This window comes from Nelumbo lutea, chromosome 4 (assembly GCF_056320005.1).
Source record: "Nelumbo lutea isolate HS-2025 chromosome 4, American lotus-T2T, whole genome shotgun sequence".
NCBI lineage: Eukaryota > Viridiplantae > Streptophyta > Magnoliopsida > Proteales > Nelumbonaceae > Nelumbo > Nelumbo lutea.
The window spans coordinates 99,818,429-99,838,275 of record NC_142687.1 but is presented as its reverse complement, the minus strand read 5'-3'; the positions used below and the strand labels follow the sequence as shown (position 1 = coordinate 99,838,275).

The 19,847-nt window shown below is 37.3% G+C and overlaps 1 protein-coding gene across 3 annotated transcripts; it reads left to right on the top strand.

Annotated features, from left to right (window-relative positions):
- The first annotated feature begins 231 nt into the window (after positions 1 to 231).
- On the top strand, positions 232 to 9,257 carry FUG1 (Translation initiation factor 2, small GTP-binding protein). Of its 3 annotated transcripts, none has more exons than XM_088985575.1 (13): positions 232 to 594; positions 1,095 to 2,472; positions 2,588 to 2,620; positions 3,032 to 3,145; positions 3,363 to 3,512; positions 3,607 to 3,705; positions 3,801 to 3,863; positions 4,273 to 4,428; positions 4,580 to 4,645; positions 5,279 to 5,515; positions 6,009 to 6,284; positions 6,718 to 6,906; positions 8,649 to 9,257. In XM_088985575.1, exons 2-13 carry the CDS (start codon positions 1,123 to 1,125, stop codon positions 8,808 to 8,810), a joined length of 2,895 nt encoding a protein of 964 aa, XP_088841701.1. In that variant the 5' UTR covers positions 232 to 594; positions 1,095 to 1,122; the 3' UTR covers positions 8,811 to 9,257. The 3 variants fall into 3 exon arrangements, with proteins under 3 accessions (XP_088841701.1, XP_088841699.1, XP_088841700.1); XM_088985573.1 differs by having other exon boundaries at positions 744 to 2,472; XM_088985574.1 differs by having other exon boundaries at positions 368 to 594; positions 715 to 2,472.
- The last annotated feature ends 10,590 nt before the right edge of the window (positions 9,258 to 19,847 follow it).

The following is a 19,847-nucleotide window of genomic DNA, read 5'->3' as shown; positions in this document are numbered from 1 at the left end:
TTGGATATATGAAAATTGAAAATAGCTAAAATAATATAAAGTTTTCTTTTGGACCGGAGAGTCGAGACTCATCCAATTTCCAAGTGATAGATTTATTGAAATAAAAAACTTCAACATTTTAGGTTCATTATTCATAAAACAAATCTTTACTCATTCTTCTAATAATGATAGAAGAATATTAACCGAACGAAGCCTTGATTCAATGTTTTATGGTCTGGAACTTGCCAGCTGGTGCAGTGGTGTGGCAAAATTCAAAAACGTGGAGCCATTTACAACCACACCCTCTCACAAGTCCAAACGAAATAGACCTCGCCGCCTACAAGGTACAAGCAGAGGTAGAAGACGGTGGAATGAAAGTAAATCAGGAAAAAAAAGAAAAAGAAAAGAAAACCTTATCGCCCTTATCACATAATAATTTGAAGAGAGAAGAAACAGCCACACAAGCAAGCTTTGCCACCACCAGAAGCACAAGCTAAATACTGATGAACTTCTCTTTCTCTCTCTTCCTCTGTCCCTGACTCTGCAATCAGAGGTTCCAGTGATTTCGCGCTGCCCAATCCAATTTGCAGAAAACCCATTTGTGACATCTCCGAGGTAAGATTTCTATCTCGAGAAACAGTTCACTTGCCGCTTCTGTATCTCGTGTATCTGTTGTCGACACTCCATTTCCTGTTTTGTTATTGAAACTAGAACTAGGGCTTCTGTTTGTTATAGGGGAATTGTAACCAGTGGATATCTATCAGGTGGCACTGTGGTCAAGGTTGATCTTTGTTTGCCATAAGGTTTAAAATTCATCCAAGTTTGGTTACGGTTAACAGTTCTGATTCTTTCAAGATCGAATTATAGATAAAATGCAATTCGGTAGGATATAGTTAGGAGGCTGCATTGTAGTTTAGTTATTGGGTACTGTTTTCTTGGGTTGATGCCGATTTTGGGCTCTCTGTAACAACCATGTCTGTTCTAGCTTCCCTTGTAAGTCTGGGAGGTGTGAGAGCTAGTTCTTTGACCAGTTACTTTGAAGGTAGTCCTTCATTACCTCGAAAAATTTCGATAGTTAAGGGGAGTAGTTTTGGTAATCCGATTGGTTGGCGCAGATGGAGCTGTGTGTATGTATGTAAATGCATGGTCACGACAGATTTGGTGGCGGAGCAAGGGAGCTCGGTTTCTTTAGAATCCACTTTCAGAGGGAGCAAAGATGAGGATGTGGATCTTATCCTCAAGCCTGCACCCAAGCCTGTTCTGAAAGCCAGGCCTAAAGCTGAATCGCTTCAAAGTATTAATGCACAGAATTCAATACCCTGGTCCCCAGCAAAACCCAGTAGGGATTCTGATGATGAGAAATCTGATGATACAGAGGAGAGAAGTAGGGTGATAGAATCACTTGGGGAAGTGTTGGAGAAGGCAGAGAAACTCGAAACCAAGAGTCCCGGAAAACTGGATACTGTGAATGAGAGTGGGGACCGTAATAAACCAGAACCTAGCAACCCGAGGACCAGTAGGCCAGTAAATTCCACAGGGAGTCGGAAAACTAAGACTTTGAAGAGTGTATGGCGGAAAGGGAATCCAGTGTCCAGTGTGCAGAAGGTTGTTAAGGAGTCTTCTAGGCCTCCCATGATTGAGAAAGTGGATAGGAATCTAGGGGATGCAGAGAAGGTAGAAGCTCAATCTCGTGCTCCATTAAGATCTCCTCAGCCACCCAAGCAAGTTCAACCAAAGTTGCAGGCAAAACCTGCTGTTGCTCCTCCTCCTGTAATCAAGAAGCCAGTTATCTTGAAGGATGTGGGGGCAGCTCCAAGGCCTCCAGTTACCGATGACAGTGCCCCTAGTCAAAAGACCAGAGAACGAAAGCCAATCTTGATTGACAAATTTGCACCAAAGAAACCTGTGGTTGATCCTGTAATTGCTCAAGCAGTTTTAGCCCCTACAAAACCAGCTAAGAGCCCTGCCTCAGGAAAGATTAAAGATGAGTATCGTAAGAAAACTGGTGCAGCTGGAGGGGTACGGAGACGTTTGGTTGATGAAACTGAGATTCCAGATGAGGAGACTTCAGAACTCAATGTCTCCATTCCTGGTGCAACAACTGCAAGGAAGGGGAGGAAATGGACCAAAGCAAGTCGTAAAGCAGCTAGGCTTCAGGCAGCAAAGGATGCAGCCCCTGTAAGAGTTGAAATTCTAGAGGTAGGAGAGGAAGGTATGCTGACAGAGGACTTGGCTTACAACTTAGCCATCAGTGAAGGTGAAATACTTGGGTATCTGTACTCAAAAGGGATTAAGCCCGATGGGGTGCAAACTTTGGACAAAGACATGGTGAAGATGATTTGTAAGGAGTATAATGTGGAAGTCATAGATGCTACACCTGTCAGGTTGGAAGAAAAGGCAAAAAAGAGGGAAATTTTGGATGAGGAAGACCTTGACAAACTGGAAGATAGACCTCCTGTTCTCACTATAATGGGTCATGTTGATCATGGAAAGGTATGGACATATATTTATCCATTTTTGGGTTTCTTTTTTTTTTTTTTTGGTTTGAAATGTGTTTCATTGATATCAGGATTTCACTAAAATGTTGTTTATGTTATCCACTTGGCAGACAACACTTTTGGATTATATTCGAAAAAGCAAGGTATATTTGAAACTTAACCATAATTCCTTTTCCTATTCCTTTTTTATGGTGGCACATATAATTGAGTATGCTGTCTATTGGCATCTTTCATTCATTGTTCTTGATAAGAAAATTTATACTTTGGGCATTATATAATTGCCTCCTAGAAGAGACAAACTGCCAAACTGGGCAAGCTAACCTACTTATATGATCTCACCATCAGGCTACCTGTGTTTCTTTGGACTATTTATCAACTTATTATTGACTATTCCAAAGAATGTAAAAGACTGCACACTTGGACTTCTAATAATCTAATCAATTTGAATTAGTACTACATGGTAGTTCAAATCGCTGTGTAATTCTCAAAATGGATATACCAATGTTATATTATGTGCTAAACATACTTTAGATGTGACTGGTATACTTTTCCAGGTAGTTACAACTGAAGCAGGTGGAATAACACAAGGAATTGGAGCATATAAGGTGCTTGTTCCTGTTGACGGCAAGTCTCAACCTTGTGTTTTCCTTGATACGCCTGGACATGAGGTAATCTCTTGAAGTCTCTTTTTTCCTTTAGATATTCCTTCTGTTGCAGTGCTGCTTTTGTTTGATTTCTCTGTTCCTTTGGGTTTTTTATTGTCACTGTCAGATCTTCAAATATTGAAGTAGTTTCTTTTTTCGGAAGCTTTAACATAGATTTTATTTATTTATTTATTTTATCTTGTCTTCATTTTCTTGTTTGTGTTCTTATTTAATCTTGTAGGCATTTGGTGCAATGAGAGCCCGCGGAGCAAGGGTGACAGACATTGCCATTATTGTGGTTGCTGCCGATGATGGAGTTCGCCCTCAAACAAATGAGGCCATAGCTCATGCTAAAGCAGCTGGGGTGCCAATTGTTATAGCTATAAATAAGGTGTGTCTGTTAAGTAGCAGGCTTTGTTGAATTGGTCTTTCAGAATTTCTGACTGCAATATCTTATTCTTATCTTATCTCTCCCTCTCTTCCAGATAGACAAGGATGGAGCTAATCCAGAAATAGTCATGCAAGAACTTTCATCAATTGGTTTATTGCCAGAAGATTGGGGTGGTGATACCCCAATGGTTCAGGTCTTTATTTCCCTAAGGATGAAATTTGTACTTGTATCTTTAACTATTCTTTTTAATACTTTATAAGAGAGCTTATAATGAATTTTATCCATCAGATCAGTGCCCTGAAAGGGGAGAATGTGGATGAATTGTTGGAAACGGTCATGCTTGTTGCAGAGGTAATATATTGCTTTTTGTCTTATTTAGTAGGACATGCTAATAAGTTTGGTATTGATATTTTATTGTAATAGAGAATAATCTTTCCCATAGTTGTAGCTGCTTCTATGAAATAGTTGTTGGTCTGAAATGTTATTCAAATATTGAAAGATTTTTGTCTTATTTAGTAGGACCTGCTAATAAGTTTGATATTGATATTTTCTTGCAATATAGAATAATCTTTCCCATAGTCATAGCTGCTTCTATGAAGTAGTTGTTAGTCCAAAATGTTATTCAAATATTGAAAGATTTTTCTACTATATATCATTCTTCTATTTTACTAAAAGATTCTTGCTGCTTATGTTGTTGTATTGATATTCCATTTTCTTTGGTTCTTATACATTTTAACAATCCTTTGTTTTGTATTTTAAGTTGCAAGAATTAAAGGCCAACCCTCACAGAAATGCAAAGGGAACTGCAATTGAAGCAGGCCTTCATAAATCAAAAGGACCTCTGGCAACATTCATTGTGCAGAATGGTACACTCAAAAGGGGGAATGTTGTAGTCTGTGGTGAGGCCTTTGGAAAGGTTAGTCACTAGTATTTTTGTAAAAATTAGTACTTATTTGAAGTTTTTTTCCCCTTTATCTTCTCTCTTATGATTAGATTGAAATGTTGCAGCTTGTTTTGATTAATTCTATTATTTATTGATGGATTTATCTGAATGGTGCCCTGGTTAGGTGCGGGGTTTATTTGATGACAGTGGAAATGGTGTTGATGAAGCTGGACCATCTATAGCTGTTCAGGTTTTGTAGTATATTTCCTTTTTATATTAACAGTACTTGAATAAGTTAAAAGGCAACTCCATCTATAAGCCTTTGTACATTTCCTTTTTGACCATTTGAACTTGTAACCCCTCTTTCTTTGGAAAAGCAGTTACATTCCCAAAAGTGCTACTCACAAATTTACCATCATTGATAAACAAGTTAAACGGAAAATAGTTTTGCTATTAATATAAAAAATTGATAGCCAGCTGAAGGATATAAGGATAATCATGCTGTGGCTAATTTGAGTGCTTACTTGTGCACCACTTTCTTTTCCTTCTGCCTAGCTAGTCATGGATGAAGTTGAGGCTGCTTTGGAGTTATGCATGAGAAATGCATATATGATGTTCCAGATTATTATTATTTTTTCTTTGAAGAAAGAACCTTATGGGAGCATTACTATTATGAGATCAGTACACGTTTGATGCTTATCTTTCATTACTTGAAACCTAACTATTACTTTCCACAATAAAAAATAATAAGTTAATAAATAAAAGAGAAATAAGAAGTGAGAAACTTCCATTATATTGTTTGGATGATTTATTCATATCTTTTCTTCTATCTGTTTTTTGAACTGACTCCTAAAAATTTATTGGACACCATTTATTGCCACAGGTCATTGGGTTGAATAATGTTCCAATTGCGGGTGATGAATTTGAGGTTGTTGACTCTCTTGACATTGCACGTGAAAAGGCAGAGGCACATGCAGAGTTGCTGCGTTATAAACGTATATCTGCAAAGGCTGGGGATGGGAAGGTCACTCTTTCTTCCTTGGCTTCTGCAGTTTCAGCAGGAAAGCAATCTGGACTAGATCTACACCAGCTCAATATTATTATGAAGGTTGATGTCCAGGTACAAATATCCCCAAAATTTTAATCAGAACTTGATGGTCTAGCTTTTGATTTGTCCCATACTCGGGTGAAATCCACTATTTGATGGTTACAACAAGCATTAATAAGATAGTTGTAATAATTCTTCTTACATTGTCCTAGTATTGTTTGGGAAAAATAAAATGGTGGTTTTGAAACCATCAACTTTGTATGGAGTGAAATTAATAAACAAAGGACTGATAGAAAGGTTTCTTTCTTGATGGATGACCATCTCAGTTTTAAATATATTTGGGAGGCTTCTCCATATGATGGGTACATAAAATGGAAGTCTCCTGATGGATAGTGTATCCCTCACTCTGACATGTGCACCACAAAAGAAAAGAAAAACTGTTCTTATGGTCTGCCCAGTTGGTAACCTGGATTTCTTTAAAGTACAAATTTCCTTTTCCATATACTTATCTATGTGGATTTTTATCAATATTGAAACTAATTTGAGACCTCCTGATCATCAATAGGGGTCCATTGAAGCTATCAGACAAGCCCTTCAGGTGCTCCCACAGGATAATGTCACTCTAAAGTTTTTGCTGCAAGCAACAGGGGATGTAAGCACAAGTGATGTTGATCTTGCTGTTGCTAGTAAAGCTGTTATATTGGGTTTTAATGTCAAAGCACCAGGTTCAGTTAAGAAATATGCAGATAACAAGGGTATTGAGATTCGGCTGTACAGAGTCATCTATGAACTCATTGACGATGTGCGGAATGCAATGGAAGGTCTCTTGGAACCGGTTGAGGTGAGAAATGAAACTTTCTTGTATTTCATTTGATTCTTTTCCCTTGCCCAGTGATGTGATTATGGTGGCTGGGTGACTGTAGTGTAGAAACAGTTCTTTTTATAAGCATGAAAGATTGATCCACAATCCATATCCACCCACTATTCCACTTATGAACCTTGTCAATTAACTATGACTAACAGCATAAGGATGTGGCAATGATTATATATATATATATATATATATATATATATATATAGATATATGTATGTATGTATGTATGTATGTATGTATGTATTAGATAAGATGTTTCCAGTCATTCTCTCAAGTGTCAAGTTTTAGCATGGCAAGCTTCTAGGTTGGATTTGTTTGACCGTGTCCCAGTTCCTTTATTCTGTACCCTGTGCTGCTAAGATCAATATGAATAAAGATTAACAGATTTATATATTGATAGGAACAAGTACCAATTGGAGCAGCGGAAGTCCGGGCCATCTTTAGTAGTGGAAGTGGTCGTGTTGCTGGGTGCATGGTAACAGAAGGAAAAGTAGTGAAAGGCTGTGGTGTTCAAATTACTCGAAATGGGAAAACCATCTATATTGGCGTTCTTGATTCTTTGAAGAGGGTGAAAGAAATAGTAAAAGAGGTATGCACCTTGGACTATTAGCTTTCTGGTTGGTAAATTATGGTTGTTTGTACTGTAGATCTGGGTTGGAAACCCATCTTCATCCACTAACAATAAAAAATAATCACTAACCCACTTCCCATCCAAAAAAATAATAAATAAATAAATAGATAAAGAGAATAAACAAAAAGAGAAAAAGTCTATGGCACTGAATGATTAAACTCAAGATTTCTCACAAAAGGGAGACAGTGCCTTAATTACCTGGGAAATTCATACACAAATGTTTGGTTGAGGGAAAGTGCGTTTCATAGTTAATTTGGGATTTTAAACATGTTGGGGACATGAAAATTAACAAGCACTAGATATATGCAACTATGCTTAAGGTTATGGAGAATCCTTTGCCCATGAAAATTGTGTCACTGGTGTTACTAGAGATGTAGGGATATAGGTGAAAAAGTGATAGGTTATTGCCTATCTCCTTTGAGGGTAGCTGATGCAGGAGCTGGAGAGTCAAAATTGGGATTTTATGAAATTTTATGTATTTCTGTATTTTTGGACAGGGGGGTATTTTTATCATTTTTACAATTTTATGTAGCGAACAATGATAGGGTTTAATTTGTCTAGTTATAGTTTATGTTTAAAATTTCATAGTCATTGCTTAAGTAGGAGTAGAGTTATTGAGTCTTCTTTAAATTGAAATAGGATATGACAGCTTAGTTTGAGTCCTACTAGGATTATTGAGTCTAACAGTTTGATTCCTAGGATTATTATGAGTTTAGAGTCTATAAATATGTATGGACGTTTTACACAAAGGCAATTAACATATTGAGTGATTCCAGGTATTTTCTCTCTTCTCTCTCCCTATTTTCTCTTTTATTCCTTCAAGAAGCCATTACATCCATCAGCAGCCATAAAATTCTGATCCAAGAAGACCATTCACATTCTCTAAGGACTAGAACTGAGCTGGTCCTACTTCAGTAGCACTCCTACAGAAAGAAAAGAAAATATCTGCATTGCTCCCACACAGGTCTCTCTCAATATTTATACTTGTTATTACAAAATCGTAACTAACTAATGATAGCCCATATGTCGGCTCTAGCCGATCAGCTAATGTTATGTGGGAACGTCCTGGTGTAGACTTGACCATAGGCTTTAGTCTGTTGCTTCGGATACTCAATCTATTTGTTCTGCGGTCCACAATTGAGCATCAAAATCCATCATTTTGGCATTCTGCTTGACCCCCTCCCCCTTCCTTCTCTGTGTTTCACTTAACCTTTCTAGGATATGAGAAAATATAGAATTTCTTCTCTATATTGTCCTTATTGATCCAGTCAGTTTGGGATTCCCCAAGAAGATACTATTGAAATTGAGCTTCAAGGTAGCCTCTTTCTCTTTAACACTTGCTCCTATGTTTTACTATTAACTGTCATGAATCATCACCTCGGAAAGTCGTCAGATGGGAAAATTTGGGTACTTTGAGAAAGGCACACCATATCAAGGTCCATGTATGAATCCCATACCATGCTTCTTGTTGTATGGTTGGAGGCTTCTGCCTTGCATATAGATCAACAAAATGCACAACAAAAGAAATCTCCAGAAAATTCTTAGTATATCTTGTATACCTTTATCTGTTTTTCAATTCAGAATGTTTTAATATGTAATAATGGTGGATGCATATTAATTGAAACAGAAGAAATATACAGCTTCTTTTCTGGGTTTTGTTCAACTTCTCTGAATGAGTTGCTCTTATTTTCCCTGGCCAGGTTAATGCTGGACTGGAGTGTGGTATCGGGGTGGATGATTTTATTGATTGGGAAGTGGGGGATGTTGTTGAGGCCTTCAACACAATGCAGAAGCGGCGGACACTTGAAGAGGCATCAGCTTCAGTGGCTGCTGCTTTGGCAGGGGCAGGAGTTGAATTGTGAAACACTAGAGCTGACTAAAAGAAAAAAAAAAAAAAGATTCAATTAGCTAATATACTTTTTGACTCTATCAAGGTCTATTTTGGTTCCTCAAGTATCGATACCTTACCTGGAGGCGTTTCAAAATGCTTTCCAGTTTTCATTGCAACCTTGTCGCACCATTATGTTTGACGAGTTGATCCCAAATATCTGAGGGGTTCTGATTTTTTGTTTATTATTTTAAGCTATGCTGTATATAGTGTTGTATCTTCAATTTCAGCTTTTTGTTGTAAAGAAGGGATATTTATTTGAAATACCTGTAAGATTTAGTGCCACACCCACTTGTAACAGTTTCCGACACCCTTGAAAGAGCAATTATTCCAGCTCTTTTGATGTTGCAACTATGAACAACAATTTATCATGTACTATTTACTTTTTGGTTATTAAACAACTGACCAGTAACTTGATATACAGGATCTACTGAATACATACTAAGATCAACATATCCTCGTACATCTTGCTGCTAGCCTTTTAGTTCAAACTCATACCATGGCTTATACACATCATGTATGCCATTCCTTCATTGAGTAGCATATTTTCCTTCATTGTGAACTTGTTACTCAGAACCATATTTAAAATAATTCTAGGAGGCTAGGATTACTGCCTTTATGTTCATTTTGGCAGTGTTTGGCATCGATGCCATTGCTCCAGAAAATGGTGACACATCAGCGTCATGTTGGAAAATTTGGTGCTTCAGAAAACGGTAATATGTTTAGAACCGTTTTTCCATAAAAAACAGTGTTCCAAACTATGTCTTGGAAATTAAAAAGGCGTGGTCTGGGGAAACGCTGAATTCAACGTTTTCTCAATTTGGAGCTTGTTGCTGCCAACGAAGACATGTGATGTGGCAGTGACGTGAATGTGTTGCTGTTGCTCCAAGAAACATCCTACCTGGTAGCAATGTTTTCAAAGAAAAAAAAAAGACACCATGTTCTCAGAAAACGGTGCTTCCAACTCGCAGAAAACAGTGCTGTATATGCAGCATCGATGCCAAACATATGCTTTGTTTACCTACTGTTGTTTGCGACTATAAACACCTTGCTAGTTCTTTTTTTGTTAGCTACATGTCATTAAATGAAACTGTCACTGCTCAGATCTTAATGCTCAAAACTTTTATTAGTAATTATATTTGTATGTCATCTCTTTTTGTATGGAAGATGATGGATGTTGGATTCTCATCACGGCTGCTTTGGTGATTAACTTGTATGATAAAACTAAACCTATCAATATGGGTTCACAAATGTATGTTATTTTCCTTTCTATCTTATTTTATTGCTTTTTTAATTTTTGCATTTAATAAGTGGTATTGACAATAGTTATTTGATGTCACTTCATTTTTTCATCTCAAGATGTATGTATCAGAGCAAGTTCACTGGCCTGATCTGTGACTCTGTTTTATAGGAAAACCTCTTTGGTTTTTGGAATCAATTTCATCAAATGGCAAATTTTTTGGTAGTCATTTTCCAATCTTGCCCACTAATTGACCAAACTCGAAATGCTCAACCTAAGCCTGCAGTCTGCACAAATTGCAGCCCTACTTTCCTAGGCAAATATTGTTGGATGGTTGCATTCGCTTGTGTTGCAAGGTGATAGTTTTATGCTGTTATTATTAACTATAAAGGATGCAGACCGTGTTGAAGGCATGGGCAAGACAGTTGCAATGGCTTTGGGAATCTAGCAGGTTATATGAGATCGGCTTCGGTCAGTGCTAGACCCGTTCAAACACCATTGGAACAGTCTTCATCGGGAATATTTTCATACTTCTGTGCTTCATTTCATGAGGAGATATTCCCAATGCAAAGCTATGATGGCTGTTCGAACGGACTTTGTACCGACTAAATCGGGTTTCGGGTTATGTGTGATGTTTCACTTATCTCTATGGAACTTGTATTAGCAATCTCTATTTTATACAGTTCTGCAGGAAATATTGGGCATTAGCATACGAAGTATGTATGACTGGTAATGGCAAAAATAAAATGCCCCAATGATCTTGTATGTATTAGTAATGTCTCAGCAACATCATTGCTAATGAAGCTTCAACAATGTCTTCAAATTCTATTGAAGGTGGGATAAACTTGCCATACCAGTACATGGAGATATTGCAAACCGGGTCATGTAAACTTTGCTGCATCTGCATGAATTGTCTAGAAACTCCATTTTACAGAATAATCAGACTAATTAATACAAGCAAAAGATGAAATTTTTTTTCAAGGGACATCCAAAAACTTTGTCGATCTCATGAACACATCCGACCTCGCAATGCCAAAAAAAGGGTCCTATACCGATACATGTTACCTTCTTGGAGGTTCTCAAGATCGTGCTTTAACAATAATGTGGTTCTCAGAGACACGTGTCCTTAGGAAGAAAAAGACGGAATTTTATCTCCCCAAAGTCTGTTGAGACTATGAATGTAGATGGGTGGCATGCATGTATCTTGCCTACAAACGGGATTTTATACTCACTTTTCCTATCCATTCTCTACCCACCGTGAATTGCAGCCAGAGATATGGCGGGTAGAGAGTGAGTAGGAAAAGTGAATAGGAAATCTGGGTTTGCTTGCTTCTTGAATTCTATAATTAAAAAAAAAATGCAAAGCATTTTCTGGAACCCTTGAGCATTCCAGTTATTTCCCAAGACTTGGCCCTTTTCCCAAACTTACTATCAATCCATCCTCTTCATCTCTAAAGGCATTCCTTAATCCTCTTTTGAGACTCTAAGGCCATTCTTGTCCCTAATGGCTTACATCAAGAATCTCTGATTTGTGGTCTTTTACCCTATGAATTTATCTAGTACTTCTAAAAGGGCATTTTTTTAATGGATCAGAACTTAACCATCAATGGTTGTAGATGGATTACTTACCTAATTGGAGGGAGTAACTGATACCTTTGGATGTCTTCATTTATTGTGGGACCCCGTGATAGTAAAAAACAAATGCCTGTAAGAAAATTAGGATTTACTCCTCACACAGTGCACCTCACATTGACTTCACACGCACATCCCTCCATGTATTGAAAATATCTCCCATGAATAATAACACATAAGTACACAAGAGATCGGCTCTGATCAAGGCAAGCCCATGCTCACACCGTCCCAATAGCCTTTTGTAACCATGCATCAGGAACATCTCTTCATGAAATAAAGCACACAAGTATGGAGATATTCTCAATGCAAGGCTGTAAAGGCTGCTCGAAGAGGCATTGCCCTGATGGAAGTCAACCTCCATGAAAGGTTCCCATGTGCCTGAAGGTCGGTGTGAGGTGTACTTGATGAGGAGAATATCGGAGATGGTCAGCTTACGCATTGACCAAGTTACCCCTTCAAAATAAAGGAAAAAGAAGGGGCCTAATGGAATTTATAAAAGGGTTAATTATTTAAATATACCCTGCGGCTTCACTAAATTACTTAAAGATACCCTGTGATTTTCAAAAATAATTAATGTCTTGCTAAAGAATTTAAATTCCAAGTATGACAGAAAATAAATAAAAGGGCAAAATTGTCCATTATTAATTAAATTTTCAAAACATGTCCCTCTTTTTTAAAAAAAAAAAAAAAAACTCGTATGAGGGGAACAATGTGAAATCTGTTGTTTCCTCGAACTCACTAATAAGTATAACAGGCTGTTGAAATCCAGATGTGTCACATACGCAAATCCAAAAGCCAAAAGTTCTATTAGTCCACTGCTGTAACTTTCTGGAGATCTCAAGAAGCCCTTCACAAAATCGACACATATGACTAGGAATAGAAGGAAGTAAGAACCCTGTGTCAAAGGCATCACCTCCTGCTTCCTGTCTAGAATGTTGTTGACGAACAGAAAAATATATCCAACCCAGCGCAGTGTTTGGGGACTCAGGATTGGGCTTGATGCCAAATATCTTGGCTTGTCGTAGAACAAAGGCATGGACGGTAGAAAAACTTTGTGCATTTCAGATACATTAACTGTTTTCGTCAAATTAGAAAAATGCTGGTTTTGAGTTGTAATAGTTCCCCAAATCTGAGTTTAACAAGTAGATTTGAGCGTTAAGGAATTGACTTGGTTGAGTGGGTTTTCAATTTCTATCCTTTATTGCGTAAAAAGTCACCGTTTCTTATGGTAGAAGAAGAAAACCCCTGGGAACAAAAGTTGGAGAAGGTAAATACCAAATAGGGGTGTGTGTGTGTTTATGGACCCTGAGTTTATTGGGCCTGTCATACTAGCCTATCTCTATGGTGACGCGGACTATATACAATTATCGCGAATAATTGCCGTTTTGTTCATTGATCTGATCATTTTCCATGATCAACTGTAACAACCATGAGCCTATATAAGTGAAACCCATCAATAAACAAGGGCATTCGATGATCAAACATTTTCTTTTTTCCTTCTTGGGCATCTTAATAGATTGTTAAAAACCCTCTTTGAGCGGTGTTCCAGCATTATAATTTATAGCTCGAGCCTCGAGGGATGAAATGTTTCAATTTTCGGCGATGGGAAAAAGGATCATATCAAATGGTTCCCAAGGGAAAGGATGAATTGATGGAGAAATGGCAGGAAAAGAACCTTGCCCTTCTTGGAGCGCCTCAACCACCAAGTAGTCACTCTTGAGGGAGCATTGAAGGTTTCAGAATATTCAAGCCTTGCGCCTAAGTCCAGTAGCCTTTGCTGGTGAAACAGTGGTTGTGGTTCAGAATGAAAGTGTGAAGATCATCGTATCCCCTATCAAGTGATCCCAACTTCCATGTCAAGGCATCAACTCCCAACTACCACGAAGATCATAACAAAATAAATGTTCATTTATGGGAAACCTCCAACTCTGGCTCAAAAGATGTTCGATGAATGGCCGATTCAAAAATTGGCAGCATCGTATTTGAATCCTAGTAAAGTCAATCATTTTGGTCAATTAAAAAAGGTGTTGGGAGTTTACTTGAAGATGAAATCGGTAGCATCCAATTTAATTCCTGGTAGTGCATATATATATGTTTTGGAATGGTGGTGCAACATGGTTGTTACAGGTGGCTTAGTGGAGTTCTATTCAGTTTATGAAAGCCTGACTGATGTAAAGAAGTCCATGGAAACTATTCCAGGTGAGGATAATATTTTGTAGAACTTGATTACTTCGAGCTATGCAGCCAATGGGTTTGGTGGCCTTCAAATTGGGGGACAAGTCTGCGGTGATGATTTTAAGCTGGGTTTTGACCGTGCAAACATCAATGTTCAATTTGTGCAAGTTATCATGTATGTGCGATGTAGCCAAATGGAACGTTTAGAAGCGTTATTTGAAGATAACCCAAAGAGAACTCTAGAAAACTACAGTTCATTGGTGGCTCCTCGACTACATTATCGAGGAATAGAGGATGCCACCAAGATGTCTAGACAGGTGCAAGATGAGGATGCAGGATTTTGTCATGTCCCCTTCTTGGCTACACCAAAGATATTGCCATTATCTAACTTGACAGCTTGATAGGTTGTACACTATTGCTTTGCTGCATAATTAAATCAGGATTTGAGTTGGATGTAGTGGACGGACCCCTGCTCATTAGTGATGATTCACAATATGGAGGAAGGCAACTTGTTTACCAAGATAACAAATCAAATTCCGGTTCCAAGTTTAATCAGCTTCACGTCACTCACAATGGGTGTGGTCAGCATGGAAGGGGTAAGCTGTATTTAGGCATTTATATGGCACAAACTTGGAGGGAATACAAGGGTGACGCAACCATGGGACACCTATCATTGATCTAAAGAGTGTTGTTACTCAATATGCTGTATTTGGTTGTTTACAACAGAAATAAATTGGAGGGCAGACAATGCTATCCAACCATGAAAAGATCCTTGGGAAGGTAAGCTATTTGAGTTAATAAGGCATTCAATTGACTATGACTGTGGTTCTAATTAAAGGGACTGTTATGGTTTCCAATGAGCTTACATTTAAGCTAGCCTTTACATATCTTACTAGACAACGCCGTGCTATGGAAAATCTTGGGATGTTAGAACCAGGGAAATTGGTAAAGCTAAGTTGTCATCAGGGTTGAATGATACGATTGTTAGAAAGGACAAAGGTATGATTGTTGAAACTGATGAATGTAGAAGAAACATTGTTATTACTGCATGGTGTCTCCATCAACTATGCTACTTAACACCAACAATAGATGCTACTCAAGAGAAGTGGAAGGAGCTATCCCAAGGGTACCCTGTATTGTGAGACCTAGTTTGTAGTCATGTCCTTAGTAGTCGAGAACTATCAGTATACTATTCTTAGTAGTTTACTACTATCAGCATATTGTTTCTAGTAGTCGACTATTAGGATACTGTTGTAATTTTTCTTTTGTATTTGATCGCCTTAGTATATAATAGAAGGGCTACCATCGCCAACATCACTTTTTTGCCTCTCTCACATCTTTTCTTCTTCCCTTTGTCTCCTATTCTGTTCTTTCTTCTTCTTCTTAGAAAACATGTTGTTAGAGCTTTGATACTATTTCCTTCTGATTCGAACTTAAAACAACAATTGTTATCAACATACTGTTCTTAGTAGTTGACTATTATCAACATACTGTTCCTAGTAGTTAATTACTTGACGAAGAGATTTCCTAGTAGTCGACTACTAAGATACTGTTGTAATTTTTCTTTTGTATTTGGTCGCCTTAGTATATAATAGAAGGGTTAGCACCGCCAACATCACTTTTTGCCTCTCTCACATCTTTTCTTCTTCTCTTTGTCTCCTCTTATGTTCTTTCTTCTTATTCTTCTTCTTAGAAAACATGTTATTAGAGCTTTGATACTTTTTCCTTTTGGTTCGGACTTAAAACAACAATTCTCTTTTTTCTTCCTCTTCCTTTTCTTTTTGGGTTATTTAAAAACCTTAGTGTTGATGGCAGTTTTTGGAGCTCTCTTTGAGTTCATTTTTTTACTTGTGGACTACTAGAGTGACCTATAGAAGATAGGTCAAGCTTATGGACTGCAAGAAGGTGTAGTTCAAGGAGTTATTTTTTGCAGTTCAAACGAGTGGAAGACTAGGGTTTCAGCATAAAAGACTGTTGGGTTGGAGCTAAAAGGTAGTTGTTTGTGTTCTTGTGCAAATTACAACAAAACCGACTTTATAACAGTTGAGTTTTGAAAGGTCAAATGTCGTCCTCAAACTCAAGTGAAGTAACCTTAGAGGAAAATAGACCAACTGAGGTTTTCCGAACCCTAGTTTCCCCAGTCTACAGATTACTAATGTAAAACTAGATGAGTATAACTTTAAAGAGTGGTCTATCTCTACAAAACTTCATATTACAAGTAGAGATAGACATGTTGTTTCTCATTGTGGTGGAGAGAAACACACCAAAGATACATTTTGGATTTTGTACCTCATCTAAAACCAATAACTTTAAGGAAGGATAAGAAGCCAAGTAAAGTTCCAGGAGCCCATGGACATGTAACAAGCTCAAATATGGTGGACGGAATGCATAAAGCTAGAACTACTAGTGTTTCTTTAGGTATGAGACAAACCATTACTCCTTCAAAGAGATTCCTTGAGTACATGGCTGAAGAGGTAGACATTCTTAATCGGGCTATGGCTCGATTGGAACAATCCTCTATTACTTCCTCCTATGCCAAGGTAGGTATTACTTTTGCACTTAGTGCTATACAGTCTTGCTTCCCAAACACTTGGGTTATTGATTTAGGAGCTTCTAAACACATGACCACCAACTCTTCCTTATTCTCATCTTATCATCTTGTTTATGGACAAGATAAAGTAAGGGTGGTTGATGGCTCTTTATCTCTTATTCATGGGAAAGAGGATGTCCAACTTTAAAAAACTCTTTCTCTTAAGCCTATCTTGCATGTTCCTAATTTTACTGCCAACTTACTTTTAGTTTTTAGAATAACAAAAACTTTGGATTGTGTTGTAACGTTCTTTCCCACCCATTATGTTTTCTAGGATCGGTTGACGAAGCAAACAATTGAGAGTGGTCATAAGTTTGGAAGTCTCTACTTTCTCAATGGAGACATTGGTTCAGCTTTTAATGTAGTGTCTACTAATATCACTGAATGCATGGAATCTAGTACTTTGGTTTATATCTCGCATGCCAGATTGGGTCACTTGTCTTTTTCATTATTGAGAGTCTTGTTTTCAATGTTGTTTGAGAATGTCTCATTTGAAAGCCTTTTTTTTGTGATGTGTGCTAAATGTTTAAACATTGCAAAACAAATTATCCAAGTTTTAATAATGAAGTTAATACTCTTTTTGATTTAATTCATTATGATGTTTAGGCTCCCTCACTCATTAGTTCCATGGATAGCTACTAGTATTTTATTAGTTTTATTGATCAATTTACAAGATGCATTTGGATTTATTTGATGAAAGAAAGAAAAGTACATAGATTCATTATGGTATTTTGTAAGATGATTGAGACATAGTTTGGAAACAAAGTTAAATATTTTCGTTCAAATAATGCAACTAATATTTCAAGAGTTCTCTAAATGTGTTCTTTAAAGATGAAGGGACCTTACATCAGTCATCATACATCTACACACCACAACAGAATGGAGTTGTGGATAAGAAGAATAGATATTTACTTGAGACTATTCATGCTCTAATGATTTAAAGCAAGGTCCTAAAGAAGTTTTGGTCTCATGTTTTTCTGGTAACTTATCTCATCAACCGAATGTCATCCAAGGTTTTGGGAATGAGAACCCCTTTTTCTGTCCTATGTCCAGAGCAAAGTTGTGTTTTCTTTGCCTCCTAAGGTTTTCTGTTGTGTATGTTTTATTCATGTTAATGATTCTAAATGGACAAGGTTGGATCCAAAGGCAATCCGTGGGGTGTTCTCTTACACAAAAGGAATATAAATGTCTTGATCCAATTACCAGAAGAAAGTTCATAACCAAGGATGTCACCTTTTGTGAGTAACAATCCTTCTTTGAGCCTCCCTGGAATTCTCTTCAGGGGAAGATTAGTGGAGTGAAAGAGATTTTCTTAGAAGCTAACCTTTTTGTCTTCTCCTACCTCTCCTACTTCTTTAGACCCTCCTCATATTGGACCTTCTTCCTCTTGTCCAATGGAAACTACAAGTGATGAAAACTCTCCTCGTGGTACTACTCCCTGTCCTGAGGCAACTGATCCTAACTGAAATAATGACTTTGATGATGAAAGACATCTAAGTATTTACTGGAGGGAGAGAAAGAGAGACTTACCAGTGAATGACTATGACCAATCGAGAACTTTAGATTTTGGCCAAGGTATTGCTCCTCCCATTGCTTTCTCTAGTCTTGATTCAGATCTTCCTATTGCCTTGTAGAAACTAGTTCATTTATGCATTCTTCATCCTATTAATAGATTTGTTTCATATTCTCACTTGTCTCTTGCCTGTTACTCTTTTGTGTTCGCCTTGTCCTCTATCTTTACCCCTTCCAAGTACTCAAAGGCAATTATTGATCTCAAATGAAGGGAAGCTATGGGTGAGGAAATGAAAGCCTTGTTGAAAGCTAACACTTAGGAGCTAGTGGATCTACTAATAGGGAAAAGCACTATAAGGTGTAAGCGGGTATATACAGTTAAGCACAAGGCTAATGGTTCCATCAAGAGGTATAAAGCCAAACTACTTGCAAAAGGATTCACCCAAAATGAAGAGATTAACTATAAGGAGACATTTACTCAATTTGTCAAATTGAATATTATATGGGTGTTTCTCTTGTAACAAATTTTTCTTAGAAACTACATCAGTTAGATATTAAAAAATGCTTTCTTAAATAGAGATCTATAAGAAAAAGTCTACATGGACCATCCTCTAGGGTATGACATGAGAGGAAAGGAATACAAGCTAAAGAGGACCTTATATGGCTTCAAACAATTTCGAAGGGCTTGGTTTGAAAGATTATGCAAGGCAATGAAAGTTGTTGGGTACAAGTAAAGTAGTGTTGATCATACATTGTTCTATAAAAGAAATGAAAAGAAACTAATAGCATTGATTGTTTATGTTGATATGATTATTACGGGAGATGATTCGAATGAGATTCAAAAGTTGAAAGACTTTTTAGCCTCAGAGTTTGAAATAAAAAATCTGAGACCTCTGAAATATTTCTTGGGAATAGAGGTGGCTAGATCTAGAGAGGGAATATACATCTACTAAAGGAAGTATGCATTTGACCTTCTAAAAGAGATATAGAGGCTAGAAGCCAAATCAACAAACACTCCTATAGAGCAAAATCATGGGTTGCAGGAAGATGATGGGGAATGTATCCTGACAATGAGAGATACAAGAAATTAATTGGAAAATTGATTTATTATCCATCACAAGACTTGATATTACATATGCAATTCATGTGGTCAGCTAATTCATGCATGCTCCATGAGTTACACATATGAGGGTAGTAGAAAGGATCTTGAAATACTTGAAAACATGTCCTAGGAAGGGATTACTATTTAAGAAATGTGACAAAATAGATGTGAAAGCCTGCATTGATGTCGATTGGGCAAGTTCTCGTGGAGATAGAAGATCTATATTTAGACATTTTACCTTTATAGGTGGCAATCTAGTCATTTGGAGAAACAAGAAACAAACTGTTGTTGCAAGATTAAGTGCTAAGACAGAATATAGGGCAATGATCCATAGTGTTGCTGAATTACTTTGGCTTCAAAATTTTCAAAAGGAGTTGGAAATAAAGTAACTAAACCTCTAAAGTTGTATTGTGATAATCATGTTGCAATTAACATTGCTAACAACCCAATCCAATATGATAAAACAAAGCATATTAAGATTCATAGACACTGTGCGAAAAAGAAACGTTTTTGAGGACCTTTGCATCCCTTATAAGTCATCTACAAGACAACTTACTAATGTTCTTACCAAGGGGCTCACCAAGACATGATTTATGGAATTGTTATGCAAGTTGGGCATGAAAGATATTTATGCTTAACTTAAGAGGGAGTTTGTGAGACCTAGTTTGTAGTCCTACCCTTAGTAGTCGACTATTTTTGTTCCTAGTAGTTGACTAATAGGACACTGTTGTAATTTTTCTTTTGTATTTGATTGCCTTAA

Excerpts from the sequence above, each read along its gene's own strand:
- FUG1 (XM_088985573.1), top strand. The coding sequence starts at position 952 with ATGTCTGTTCTAGCTTCCCTTGTAAGTCTGGGAGGTGTGAGAGCTAGT. Across the intron at positions 2,473-2,587 it reads GTCATGTTGATCATGGAAAG|ACAACACTTTTGGATTATAT; the intron begins GTATGGACATAT and ends TCCACTTGGCAG. Across the intron at positions 6,907-8,648 it reads TGAAAGAAATAGTAAAAGAG|GTTAATGCTGGACTGGAGTG; the intron begins GTATGCACCTTG and ends TTCCCTGGCCAG.